The 13,973-nt window shown below is 38.5% G+C and overlaps 1 protein-coding gene across 1 annotated transcript in view; it reads left to right on the top strand.

Annotated features, from left to right (window-relative positions):
- The window catches only part of TENM2 (teneurin transmembrane protein 2), a 553,850-nt gene that overhangs the window by 391,336 nt on the left and 148,541 nt on the right, over window positions 1-13,973 (top strand). The window contains exon 6 of the mRNA XM_053956612.1: window positions 1,222-1,460. Within this exon, the coding sequence (XP_053812587.1) occupies window positions 1,222-1,460 (239 nt within the window). The remainder of the gene's footprint in view (window positions 1-1,221; window positions 1,461-13,973) is intronic.

The raw sequence follows: 13,973 nt of genomic DNA, 5'->3' as shown, positions 1-13,973 counted from the left end.
TTTTTACCTGTATGCAGTTTCTGTGCAATCTCTTATGCTCTGGGTTTTATTCCAAAGGAAATGTTTCAAAAAATGCCTTTAAAATCACTTCTGGTATTTTGTAGAATAGGTATACACTAATCTATGCTTGACAGTAGGCACATTCATGATGGTGGGCTGGAAAACACACTTGGGAAACACATTTCAGCCTCCAACTTCCAAATTGTTGTTGTCAGTGAGTGACATGGATTTTAAAGCTCTAACAGGTGGTTTGAGAGTGACATACTGGATTGTATCTGAATAAAAATGTTAAACATATTTTACATTGGAAGTAAGGCCTGGGTTATTTTAGGCTGTGATTTTGATTTTGGAGATTACTGAGTGTCTTCGTTCTGTTTGATTCCAAGAAGCACTTGTTTTTCAGAGCTGTGAAGGGAGAGGGTGTGGAGCAAGTCTTCAGAGCTCTCTGTCTGTAACCAAGTGACTTTCTGTAAGACCGCAGCCTTTATTCTGCGCTTCTCTCTTTACTCTTTACTGGGAACATGTTTGTAGTCACTTCTTCCTGACTGTGAGAAGTTAATCTAAAGAAACCAGTCTTCCAGTTTGCTTTCTCCATTTCCTGTGTCTGGAATGTGTTAACAGCATTTTCTGAGATGCATTTGAGTGTGTTATTATTTTCTTCCTAACCAATGTATGGGCAGCTGAAATCCTGGTTTTATCTGCTGAGTCATGTGTTGTTGGTAATTGTCTTAGCTGTTCAAACCAAACCTCTTTACTGTTAAACCACAAAATCATGGTTAATTCTAATTCTGGCAAGATCTTTTCCTACAGGACTGTGGGTTTTGCTCAGTATGTTCTTAGTGGTTTTGCTGGGAGCTTTTGCCAAGAGTGTAAATGAGACTCAGAGTGTGATTTTCTTAGGACGTTTATTGAGTGGTGGATTCCAGAGGGAACCCCCAGACACTTCATGGGTCATGCTGGTGTTTTAGCTAGTATGTGGTCAAGTTGCATCTAATTACAGAAAAGATTAAGAAAGATATCCTGACATTGTATTTTAGTACCAGTTGTTAAGATCTGGTAGCAAAAAAAATGAGAATTTTCATTTCTCTATTTCTTCCTACAAAATCCTTTTTGGCTGAATTTACCAGGCTGTGGCAGCTGGAATGGTACAGGAGTAGGAGATGTTCTGTCTTAACTACAGGACTTGCCATTTTCAACTCTGTTCCATTTTATGTTTTTCAGGCATTTCTTGTTTAAGACATCTTCTGGAACTACTCCGCTGTTCAGTAGTTCTTCCCCTGGTTACCCGCTGACCTCAGGAACGGTTTATACTCCACCTCCCAGACTGTTACCTAGAAATACATTCTCCAGGAATGCATTCAAGCTGAAAAAACCCTCCAAGTACTGTAGCTGGAAGTGTGCTGCTTTATCTGCAATTGCTGCTGCAGTCCTGCTTGCCATCTTGCTAGCATATTTCATAGGTAAGGCTGCGTTTCCTTTCTCAAATCACATGGCTGTGTCACAAAATGAAAGTTCAGCAGGTGAAAGGATGGTTAATGTGTTTCAAAAATGTGTGTTCATAGTGAGCAAAGAATATTATTATTCCTTATACTGATTAGTGAGGAAAAATAAAATGTTCAAGTCACATTCACTGTTGTAAGAGCAGTGGAAGCAAGAAATTGATTCAGGATTCTTAACGTGCAGTGTTAATTCAGGTGCCAGATATGCACATCTCATAAATGGTCCAAACAGAGGGATTTAATGACTTTTTGATGTAGTGCCATATGTTTAAAAAGTATTTAGAAAAAATTGTGATAGGTGGTAAATTCACATAAGTAACAGAAGCTAGTGGCATTTGAATTCAAATATTGCCATCACATTCTGCCTTTAGATAAAAAAAAAACAAAATTATTTTGATTACTAGTTCTCAGTCTATATTGGTTTGTGTGCCTAAATCCTGGTGGTGTTATATTTGAATCATTAGATGGTTCCATTTTGCATGCAGTTATTTTCCATATTCCACTCATCCTTAGCATTTTCTAAGGAAAAATATAGGAACTCTGAATGTTGTGTTTCTTTCCCATGATTCATATGTTAATAGTGACCACACTTCGTTCTAATCCTTTCTGTGGTTTTTTGAGATGTTTTTAACATGCTGCTGGGATTTTGTCTTTCTTAATTTAATTAATTTCATTAATTTCTGACTTCCTCCCCCTCCCCTGGTCTGCTCTCATTCTCTGTTGTTGTAGAGGTATTTTTAGGTGTCTGCACAAACTACCAGTGTGTTTTGTAGCTTTTAAAGTGCCTTTAACAGTATGCTGATAACAGTGAAGTGCTGCACACTCTTTAGGCTCTCTGAGGAAATGGCAAAATTATGGTAACTTGACAATATTTTCTGTTAATACTTTCCAGACCTATTCTTTGTGGAATTTATTTCCCCTCTGAAACTCTTCTCACATATAGCACTCGAAAGATCTATAAAGATGTGCTGAATTGTCTCTCTTTCTTCTTTTCTTTTGTGATCCTATATAACCTGACTCTTCAGGATAGACACCGTTTTTTAAGAAAACCCCATTTTTCATACTAATGAGCCTCTATATCTGATTAATTTATACAGTAGTAGGAGAGAACTGGCTGCCTATTCCTGCTGTCTGTTTAGTCCAGACCTACATCCCAGCACACTGAGTACTGCAGATCTAACCATCTTTCTGTATTTCCCCTGTAGAAAGCCTCAGAAGAATAACAAGCTTAGTTTGGTGTATAAATGAAAAGATTGGAAAGCACATAATTCATTGAAGTTGACAGTTATCATACAGCAGCTCCCTGTTAGAGTGATTATGCACATGGGAAATGATATACTGCAAGTTGAACATTTTAATCATGTGCATAACTTTGAAGTGATGGATTATGAAATGTGGTTTTTCCTTTGTATTTAGGTTACTGTAATCTTAAGCAAAGCTTTGCAATGTGGTTATTGCTTTTTACACTTTCATTTTTAAGACAAGAGAGAATGTAAGGCAATATATTGACTCTTAATAATTGATGAATGATCTATCATTTCAGGTAACGACATAACTGATCCATTTTGACAGAAGTTTTTGAGGTCTTCTTTCCAGCTGAAAGAATGATGAGCACAATAGAGTTGGTAGTGAACACAACAAAGCAGGGTTTAGGAGAGAGTGTTAGCTCAAGGTTTAAATAATGAGAAGTTACCTGACAAGCTTCCTGCCATATGCAGGAAAGAATAAGTATATGTCAAAACCAGAAAATAGCTGAAATTAATCCTATGAATAAACCTATGATCCACCGTGATCATAATTTAGAGTGATGGAAGAGAGAGAAAAGAAAAAAACAAAAAAGCAGCGATGTAGCCTTAGAAGCATGAGAAGAAAAGAAAGGTAAAAGTGAAGTGCTTTTGGTAGGCCATTTATTAAATTAATTCCTTCACTCTCAGCAAAAAATCATACAATTCATTGCACATGACAAAGAGCAAGAAGAAGACCATAAGCTATAAACTAACCCTTGCTGTCCTCCAACAGTGTGACTTAAGGTGCTAAATCATCTCCTGATTTGAAAAAAGGAAAGGCTTTGAAGGTGCTGCCATTGTATTTCTGCCTTACATGTCAACAAAGAAAATTTCTTGCTCTCTACCATAGCAGAGGTTCCATCACTGGGGTTACAGTAGCTAAAAGTAAGAATTATGGAAAAAGTCATCAAAATTTGCAGCAAATGGTTCTGCTTCTTAGGTTTGTCAGTGTGTCTGGGCTGTGTGAAATTGATTGTATCAATGCTGGTCAAGATTCTTGCAGGCGTCAAGACTCTTGTCTCTTGCATCAAGACAAATGCAAAAGGCAGTGATGGCAAATATATGTACTTTGAAGTTCTTATACTCTTCAGGATTTCTAAATGAATTGTCCTATCCTAAAAGAGATGGGAGAATTGATATGGGTGGATCATTGAAAAAATGGTGTCTACAGGTGGGATTTTGAGCCTACAAAAGATTATGGCTGGCATGAAAATAATTATAATTAGGGTGATTTAAAGAGAGAAGAAAAAAAAATCTTATAACTGATAAAAAAGAAAAAAAACATTTTAAAAATTATTAGGCATTCCTATTGCCTTTCCTCCAACACACAACTAAAAATACAATGAATGAAATGAAAAAGCAGTATGTTTAACACTTTAAAAATAAATTCATAGTGCATAAATAACCTTTGGAACTTTTTGCCACACTACATAATTGATGTTAAATAAAGATACTACTGAGATTTTTAAACTAAACATTTGTCAAAATAATGGCAATATGCCTTGTTAGAAGGTAACTTGGGGTTTTATTTTCTTTTTTAAGATACATATAGATTGATGGTTTATATCATAATATGTCATCAATGTCTGGCTATTTAGATAGACTCTTCCTTTACAGGCCAGTCAGTACCACTGTTATCTGAAATTTTCTAAATCTTCCTCTGCAAACTACCCTGACTGATGTTTGGGAAAAATTTCTGCAGGTCTGCACTGGTCCAGTGTGATAGGGCACCTGTTTGTACAGAATAGGCTTGGTTCTGTGTGCAGACATTTTCCCTCTTAGACAAACTGGTCTATGTCTGAATTCCTTGACACTGGCAGAGTTCCTGCAGAAACTTTAACGCAGATCAAATTCACCAGGTTGAAAATAAATCCAGTACTTTTGGTCTTCTATTAAAGGACTAAACAGAGGAAAGAAGTGCAGATGGGGTGCATGAAAGAGCACTTTAAGATGTTTCTATGGCCGATTGTTACACTATTTTTAATAGTAGAGAATAGGAAAAAAAGTCACTTTAATTAACTTTTCCATTACATGGCACACACAGGGCTGGCTGCACATTTAAAGGCAGGTTTGTCACTGCTCCCTGTTTCCTCAATGGCGAGACATGGACAATATGCAGAGTATTAGTTGCTAGTATTGCACAAGCTTTTGGTAAATTCCAGATTGCAGGATGGAAATAAAATTGTCCCAGAGTCCTCTGTGAGACTTGTGCCATTTCACAAAGCCCAGAGTTATTCCTATTATCCAGGGGTGACATATGAAGAATGTAGAACCAGCCATTCAAATCAGGACATCCTGAAGATATTGGGCTGGTGCTAAAACCCAGTTACAAGAAAGTAATTTATAAAGTGTCAAAAGGAAAGCATATACCACACATATTGTCTTTGTCAGAGTGTTCACTTCAGAGGTTAAGGGAGTGATGAAAGCATTTGTCATGTTAAATTAGTTTTTAGCTCTTTTGATTCATGCCAAAGTTGGAGGAGAAAAATATAAAAAAGAAGAAAGAAGGAGCATAAAAAGAGTCACCTTGTATTTTTCACAAAGTAATTGCTGCCAAACATAAATACCACATTTTTGTAAGCCCCTATGCTGCTCTGATTTCTGCCAATCTATCTTTGAGCATCAAAGAACATCTGACCATCAACATGTCAGTACATTAAAAATATGGTAATTTAAATATTTAGACTTTCCTGTGGGGGGAAAAAAACAAAACTCTGAGCTGTTATTTCCTGTGGAAATTAAAAGCTGTGATCGGTTTAAAGATGTTTCACTTGAAAATAGTTTCTTGATACTTACACTGACACTTATAGATATTGATGCTATTTTTATCTGCTATCTATGCAAGAAGATACAAGAAAAATAAAATAAAAATGGCATAGACTGTGAGAGCAGCATGCTTGCGCCACACCTTTAGTGCCTGTGTTGCACATGAAAGTATTATTAGTCATTTATTCCTCAGTGTTATTTGACCTTAAAGACACATGAGGTTTAAGATAAATTTCAGGTTTCTGCATAAACTTGAAATAATATATTCACTTCAGTGCCACAGAAAGGACTGAATTGCCAAAGGGTCTGGTGGTTAATTAAGCAAATGAAAATGTCCTTCTTTTAGAATTTGAAATAAGAACCTGAAAAATAGCTATTCACAGACCATAAGATATAGGGAAATAAATGGTTAATTTATGTAGTTTTTCCTCTTGCACCATAGAAGCATTCCTTTGTTTGTGTGAGAGTCAGACAAAAAATCTAGAAGAAGAATTTCTGACTTGGAAGTAGAAATCTCATCTTTGCATCAGATATCTGTACGTGGTACAGTTTGCATAAAATTTTATCCTTCAGGTGTTGAGATCAACGTATTCCCACAAATGAGTCAGTTTTTTGGTAATGTAAGTGCTTGGATGAAGCTTGTTGTTCATTCATGTTTGTAAGTTCATCCACTCCTAAGTTGTCTTTTTGACTCTGCTGCCACAGATGAGGATTTATCAAAATAGGTTGCTGAAGTGCCTGTCTAATGTACCCACTGATTTTTTTTCACAAACAAGAGCTTCCATTTTGTTTGCTTTTTTATGTTGCATTTGTTTATTACTTGTTTATTACTTGTGCAGTCAGAAAACCACAGCCTTTGTCTTGTCCAGACTTCACTGAAATCAAATTTGCTAGACATTTTGGAAAGCAAGACTGAAAAAGGAAAATCATGCAAAGCTGGAACCTCTGAGAGGCAGAGGGCATCTGGCTGCCAATCACTGCGATCAGATTCACTTGAAATCAATGTAAACCGAGGGAACGCTGCATCTTGCAAGATTAGCTGATGACAGAAGGTTCTGTTCTTAAATTTGCATTGAAAATAGATGTCAGTTAGGGGCAATAATTAAATTTTAGAATATGCCTGTCATATTTTAAATGTCACACATTCAGTGATTCTCATTGACTGCTATCAGTCAATCTGAGTGAGAAAAGCGTGCTAGTAGCTCAATGAGCTTGTCTGATGCTACCTCTGAGAAGTTTTAGCAAAAAGCCTCTGGCTTCATTCCATTAAAAACTAGGTGCTAGGATTGGGAATTTTGATGCCTGTGTCCAGGAAATTCAGATGTGGCTTTTTAGCCTAGCAAGTGTCCCTTCCCTGTTCCACAGTCAAAGGTGTCAGATTCATTGTTACTGAGGCACTTCTCCTGGAGACACGCTGCTCCAGCTGCACAGTGTGCTTAATGTCACAAAACAACAGGAGGACTTTGACATGAAATTCTTTGGATATAGTTTTCCTGGGCTTTTCCTGAGTCAAAAGCAAAAGCTTGATCCGCAGATCCGTTCCAGGAAAATACTCCAGGAAAATATTCCAGAAAAATGTACTGTTGTTTTGCCTAGCAGAGATCTTGGGGAGAAGGAGAGGAGGAGGATTTCAGTGTGGAGGGGCAGGCTCACAGCCTGGGCAGTTCCTTGTCTATGGCACATTTTCATACCATGAAACTCAGCAGTTCAAACTGGAGTGAGACCAATGTCCCCATGAATCTCAAAGTGCTGTCATGTGCTCAGCTTAGCTCCTGCAATTGAAAACCTTTCTTGCTCAGCTACCAGGCTGAGCATACTCGGAAGCCTTGGCAGGAGACAGGGGACAGAGAGGATCACAGAATGTTTTCTTCCATGTGTCACTGGAGTTGTGCTTTCAGGGCACGTTTCGGGTTGTTAATGCAAATTGCACAGCACAATCTAGCGTGGGTCTGAGGCAATGTTTTTCACACATGCTGGTAGTGCTCCCCAGGAGCTGTTAAAATATATTGCTTTCAACTTGAGTAAAGAAACAACTGCCTGGCCGGTGCTCGCTGTCCTGGCTGTGGCTGCACTGCTCAAAACATCTGCTTGGCCAAGGCTAGTGCCAAGGAAATGAGCAGTGTGATGTGACAGAACAGAAATGGCCAACCCAGATATTATGGAGAGATGCTGTTTGCAATTAGCAATTTATTAGTACAGTTATTATTTATATAATAGAAACTTTAGGGTTCTTTTACTCACAGCTGCAAGAATGGCTTCCTCAGAGGTGCTTCCTCTTTTTTCTCTCAGTTGTGAAGTACAGGTTGTACTTCACGTGCCCTTGCCAACCTCCCATGCACAAACTAGAAAATATGCTGGATTTCATGGCTATGTGACAGAGCCTATTCTCACTTTCATCAGTGCAAATACCTAATATTATGAATGTTTTAATGGTCTAGGATTTAATCTCAGAATTACAGCTTTGTCAGGGCAAAGAGATAGCAGAGATAAGTAGATGCAAAATGAGACTTGTAGGAAGCCAGGGGGGGAAATGATGAAAAAATGTTGAGATATTTTAGTGAGACATGCTTTATAACCCATCCCAACAAACTGAGATGAGGCCATTTTTCAGGGAAAGGGTAAGCATAAGGGATATTGAAGATTAAATTTTGCTAGCATAATGCCAAGTCAGAGATACCTATCAAATAAACCTGTGGTCATTCTGTCTGAAAAGTCAATGTTCAATACCAGTGTAAAATGTCTCATTTCTTCCTAGGGAAACATTGCTCTCTTAGCAGTTTTTTAGATTGATCATTTATAGATTTGTTTATATTGATTATTTGTTGCTGTGTTTTTTGTTGACTCACTGTGTTGTTTTGCACTTAGTGTGCTTATGGATTTTATTTATTTAAGTATAGCAGTACATATTAGCCTTTAGGAATAAAATTATTGCTCTGTGGGTTCAGAGAGTCTTGAAAGATTTGACATGGATTTTGTAAGTGTGGCTAATGTAGCTCTTAAAGCAGCATTATAAATGCCATGAAAGAAAAAAAACACAAATAAAAAATACTTAAGTGTACTACAGAGACAAGAGAATATTCAAGGAATATTCAAGGAACTTGAAGGAAGACAAAATAAAAAATTGAAATGAAATTCAGTTTGTGAAAATAATAAGTCAGGGTAACAGAGTAGGGAACTTAGGGAGCAAAAGAAGTTGAACAAATTGGAAGAGAAGTGACATATCACAGAAAACTTTATTCACCATATAATGTAATGGGATGAATTGAGCTCAGTGATTTAAAAGCTGTTTAAGAAACAGGTTTCAGGTTTATTTCAGCTTTTGCTTATTCAGGGTTTAATTTTATGTAGTCTTGCATCAGACTTTGACCTGCCTTCTCATGTCACTACTCAGATCTCAGCCATCATATATATTCTGTATGTCCAGTAATAAAGTCATTGACTTGCCAAGGTCAGACAGTTTGAACAGCTAATACACCAAATTTGTGTGATGTTGTGCCTTGTTATTAATTCCTTACAAGATAGCCTTGTAGCTATAAACAGGAAAAATGACATCTTCTGTGACAACCTGTCTGACCCCCGGGACAAATTTTGCACTCCAGATTTGGGTTTGCAAGGTTATAGGATGATTTGTGTTGGAAGGGACCTCTGGATGTCTCTTCTGCTCCAAGTGGGTCATCTCTTATGTCCACTTTGCTCTTGAAGCCCCTCCAAGGACAGAGTCTGTGTGTGGCTTTATCTTCTTCATGACGTGGAGGTTCCAACAGGGTGCTTTGAATGGGTAGAGGCAGGCCAAAGATTATTTTATTTATTAGAGCAATGTGCAGATGAAGGACAGGCTTCCTTTTGGACTGCTGCATATATACTTTATAGTCAGCAAACTCTGAAGAATTTCTCATAATCATTTCTGACATCAGAAGCTTGGATTATAATGCCAAAGTGAAGAATGTAGTCGGTTAGAAAAATCATGTTTTGACTTGTATGTTGAGCAGATTTGATAATGAGAGAATCAGTATTGAACCCCACTGTGTGATTATAAAATGCTCGTAATGTCTTTGTCTTGGCTATTACTAGAAAAAACAAGCATTTGTATTAATGCAGTTCCTGAATGGAAAAGGAATTTCATTCTTTAATGTTGATCCTACAGAACCTTACCTAAAACTGTAAATATGCTAGGTTTAGTTTGTTTTCTTCTCTGGGGTGTCCAGATTTATCCCTCTGTGTCATATTTAATTTTTAAAACGTATTATACATAATGCATAACAGTGCTGCAGTTAATTGAATTTCAAGTTTTATTTTAATTTGCTGGTTGGTTGATCAGCTGATTTCTTCCAACATTTTTCTTACTAAACACTTTCTGTGAAAAGCACAGGATAGAAAATGTTTTCACATGCTGCTGTCAGTGTGGCAGAGCAGGTTCTCCACGTGCTGGATAACAAGGTGTCTCTGTGTCTGTGGCACCTTACTTGCCTTGCAGGAGTCAGCCTGGAGTAAACAAGACTCTTGGAAAGGTCAGACAGTCTGTTCCATAGATGCTGCTCATCCCTGCATGTTAACAGTTGTTTTGTTTAAATTTGGGTGTAGTGCACTATTCCTGCAGGGGTTTTTTTGTGTTTTCTGTATATTTGCATCTTCTTCTTTCAATTCACTTATTTCTCCTGCAAGAGGCTTCCTACATTCTGCGAGGTGCAGGTGGCTGCAGATCTCTAAAGCAGGGACCAGAGGGTGAGGAATGAACTGGGGGTGCAGGGCTGCTCAGAGGGCCCCATCCATGCTGGCTGCAGCAGAATGCCAGGGATCCACTGCTGCTGCTCAGGATCCCAACTTCACATAAACTGACTTATGTGCAGTTGTACTCACAGCGAGTCCAAAACCATCCTGTAATCAAGAGATTTCATTTCTCAATTGGATCCTTTTGCTACAGCTTTGCCTCCTAAATATAAAAGCCATAAAACCTGCCTGTAATTCCAGGGCAGGTAGTTCAATCCAAGGCAGGTGGGTTGTCAACAAACTCAGGTTTTGCTCCTGACAGTTGGAATTGGAGTTGTAAGGGTAATAATTTCTTTTGCAGAAGGAAGATACTCCTTCTGTCAGACTGTACTGTCGCTAGAGGATTTCTGTGTTCAGTTATTAAAAGCTTTAAAAGAGAGGTAAATAGTGCTTGATATGCTGAGAAAATTAATGAATGCTAGGAAAATGTCAGAAGTACACAGCAAGTATCCCAAGGTAATATAAAAGTAGATATGAACTTGTGACATTTTTGCTGGTCTGTGGAAAATGCAAAAGAACCTTAGACTGAAAGAGAAGTGAAGCAATTTCACAGCAGGCACACTAAGATTACCAGAGCTGGGAAATGGAACACCAAAGCCCCATGTACCTTGTGGTGATGGGTAACTGTGCCTTTAGCATCTGAGCCTTTTCCAAAGAGAGACGTGTGCAGGTTGGTAAGAATGTGGTGCAGAGCTGGGACCTGGAAATAGAGAATCCTGTTGAAACTAGCCACAAGGTAGCAGGGAACAGCAAAAGAAAAGAGATGCAATTTAGGCTCATATGACTTATTGAGCCAAAAATTTATTTTACCTGTTGTTTCTTGCTTCATACATGTCCCCCTTTTTCATCATGAGACTCCATTAATCACTGAAATGCAAAACTCCAACCACATGAGAAAAGAGAGACCATAATGGAGTCTGCTCATTAAGAAAAGCTCAGGGATCTGATTAGTCTTACTCTTGCAGGAGGAGTTTGCCTTTTTTTTAAAAAACATTTTTATGTAATTTTAACCCTTATCATATTGTCTTCATGGCCAGAATCTGAACCTTAAAACATCAAAGTTCTTATAGAAGTGTTTAGGGATTTGGTTCTTGGTTCATGAACAGTATTAGTCTTTCCCAACTAGAAGAATTTTTCTGCATCTCTGGAGGCTTCCTGAAAATCCTAAAACAAATAATAGAAAAATAGTGATTTAAAACCTAATTTCTAATACAAACCAGCTCTGGCTGTCTAGATGAAGAATAAGCTTCAATAAATGGGAGACAGACGCAGCCTCTTCAGTATGAAGAGTAGTGAGGATGCAGAAATAGAAATAGGTTTTTCATTACTTGAGGGATTATGCTTGGGCCAGAAATGCCAAATATTCTGTGGACCGCAGCTGCACTTTCAGTCTGCTGTTGTATTAGCCGGTAATAGTAAAACAATGATGTGGTGGCAGAGACAGCTATTTGTTCTCAGAAATACTGAAAAGTTGTTTTCCCTTTCTTTGCTTGGATTGCCATCTTGTCCTCCATGGCATGTCCTAAACTTCTGTCCTATTGCAGTAAATGGGCTACAAATTAAAATACACATTCTCCTTGAGCACCACCTGAGCATGCTCCTCCAGCTGCTGGTGCGCTCCCGTAGCCAATTTTTTCTTCTGTCCTTGTGACACTCCTTAGTCAATTCAGGGGCTCGTTATTTCCTTGCACAACTGGGTCAGGGCAATTGCCTGAGCAGCCGTGGGCAAGTGCTATCCATTAGACCTGCAGCAAGGAGGGGAAGGGGCTGCTGTCCCTGGGAGCGGGGAATTCAGAGATGGTCAGGAAAACAGCGGGATCCATCTTACTCCTCGACTGTGTTTCTGTCACTTGATCAGCACTGCTCACTTTCATATTAACAGAGAGACTGGAAATAGTTTTGTTTTCAGGATTTAGCTCAGTGGAGGGTTTCACTCAATCTCATCTGAGAATATTTGTAAAGGGGAATTACTTAAGTTAAAATGCTGTGGTTTTCATCTCTTTAGATTTTTTCTCTTAGATATCTGACAGAATGAGTTTTATCTTTTGCTTTAGGCCACATAAAGGTTTAACAACATTTAACACCATTCTCTTCATCTTCAGATTTTTTTTTCCCTGTCAAAAATCTATGCATTTCCTCTCTATAAAAACCACCATGAAAGTGGTCTGCTTAACTCCATTTCCCCATGCTATGAAGCATTGTTTTAATATGTTGTTTGACTTTTTACACTGAGCAGTCATAAATCATTCATCTTTTCTCCCTTATTTACCATTATAAAACTGTAAACAGCTAGAACAGAAAAAGGCTTTTGAACACAGTGCAATCTGCTTAACATTGCTTTGGCACTCCTGGAGTACCAAATATACAGCAGGTACCTCAGCAGTGGGAGTTTCCTCTGCTTTGCCTGTCTATGTATTTCAATGTAAAGATTCCTGTGTTGCCCATGGTTTGAGAAGCCAATATTTAATACAGGATTGACTGTTTCAATGAATTTGGAATTCCTGGATACCATTTCAGAGCTGTCAGCATGCTAACCTGCATTTCAACTCAGGTCTGAAGTAGGAGACCTTTGAGTAGCTGGTGTTAGCAGGGTGGTGGAGTTTTGGGGTGAGTAGTTCCAGCTGAGGGGTTCAGGCCACCAGGCAGTGCAGGCTGCTAGAGCAATCCATGCAGTCCCTAGGTTTATTCTGGCACTCTTTTTCCAGAGCCCCATTGTCACAGGAGAAGCATGAACTACAGGTTGTGGATTGTGCTGCAAATCCTGCTCTGGCAGCTCAGCTGCTGGGACCTTGGATTTCCAGTTTGTCCAGTGGGTGCCTTTGCCTGGGACCAGTGTGGGTCACTGGTGATGAATTGTTTCCCAGGGATAGGGCAGCACAAGACCTTGTGTTTCCTTCATAAAATCCATCTTATTTGTTACCTTTTGAGTATGGAGCCTTATTCTGAGCACAGATCTTTGCTTTTGGTAATAGAAAGGTCCAAACCAAAGCTCAGGACCCAAAGCTTAGGAATCCCAGTTCCCTTAACATATTTCCATTTTTCAGCTGTAAGCTATCCTTTACATACTTTCAGCAGATTTTGTTTTAAATGCTCTCCATTAAGAGTTTCTGCTGAGTGCTACAGCTTGCATACTCTGACAATCCCAGAGCAGTTTGCAAAAGAGGTAATGGCTGCATGTACTGCACACCTTGCTTTTTCTTGAGTATAGTGGTGACTCTGGAATCGTCAATATTTTTTATAGCTGTAAAAAGCAGTTTCCTTAGCTCAGTGTTCAGGGGTTTGACACGTGACTAAATTACTGAATACAGTAAGTCACCAGTAAGTATCTGTGTGAATGCTGTTAGCCAAAATTTGTGATTTTTTTTTAATTCAGTTTTACAGTGTGACCCCAAATCTTTTTGTTTTCAGACACAAAAGATTTTTATAATTTCTTGCAAGGCAAAACGGGCCTCAAACACCAAATGTTAGGGTTTAAAGGTAGCAGAAATTCACTTTGCTTAGTAACATTTCTCATGAAAATCTTCTGATGAAAGAGTAACTCATCAGAGGGCAGGAGAATGGCTTTGAAAGCAGTCTGGCTTTTTTCAGCACTCACTCCTGAGCTGGTTTCAGTTCCAGTGCTCAGGCACACTGGTAGGTAAAGGGGAAGGTTTGC

The sequence above is a fragment of the Vidua chalybeata genome, chromosome 15 (assembly GCF_026979565.1).
Source record: "Vidua chalybeata isolate OUT-0048 chromosome 15, bVidCha1 merged haplotype, whole genome shotgun sequence".
Classification (NCBI taxonomy): domain Eukaryota; kingdom Metazoa; phylum Chordata; class Aves; order Passeriformes; family Viduidae; genus Vidua; species Vidua chalybeata.
Note: the sequence above shows the minus strand (reverse complement) of the source record. Positions and strands in the feature narration are given on the sequence as shown.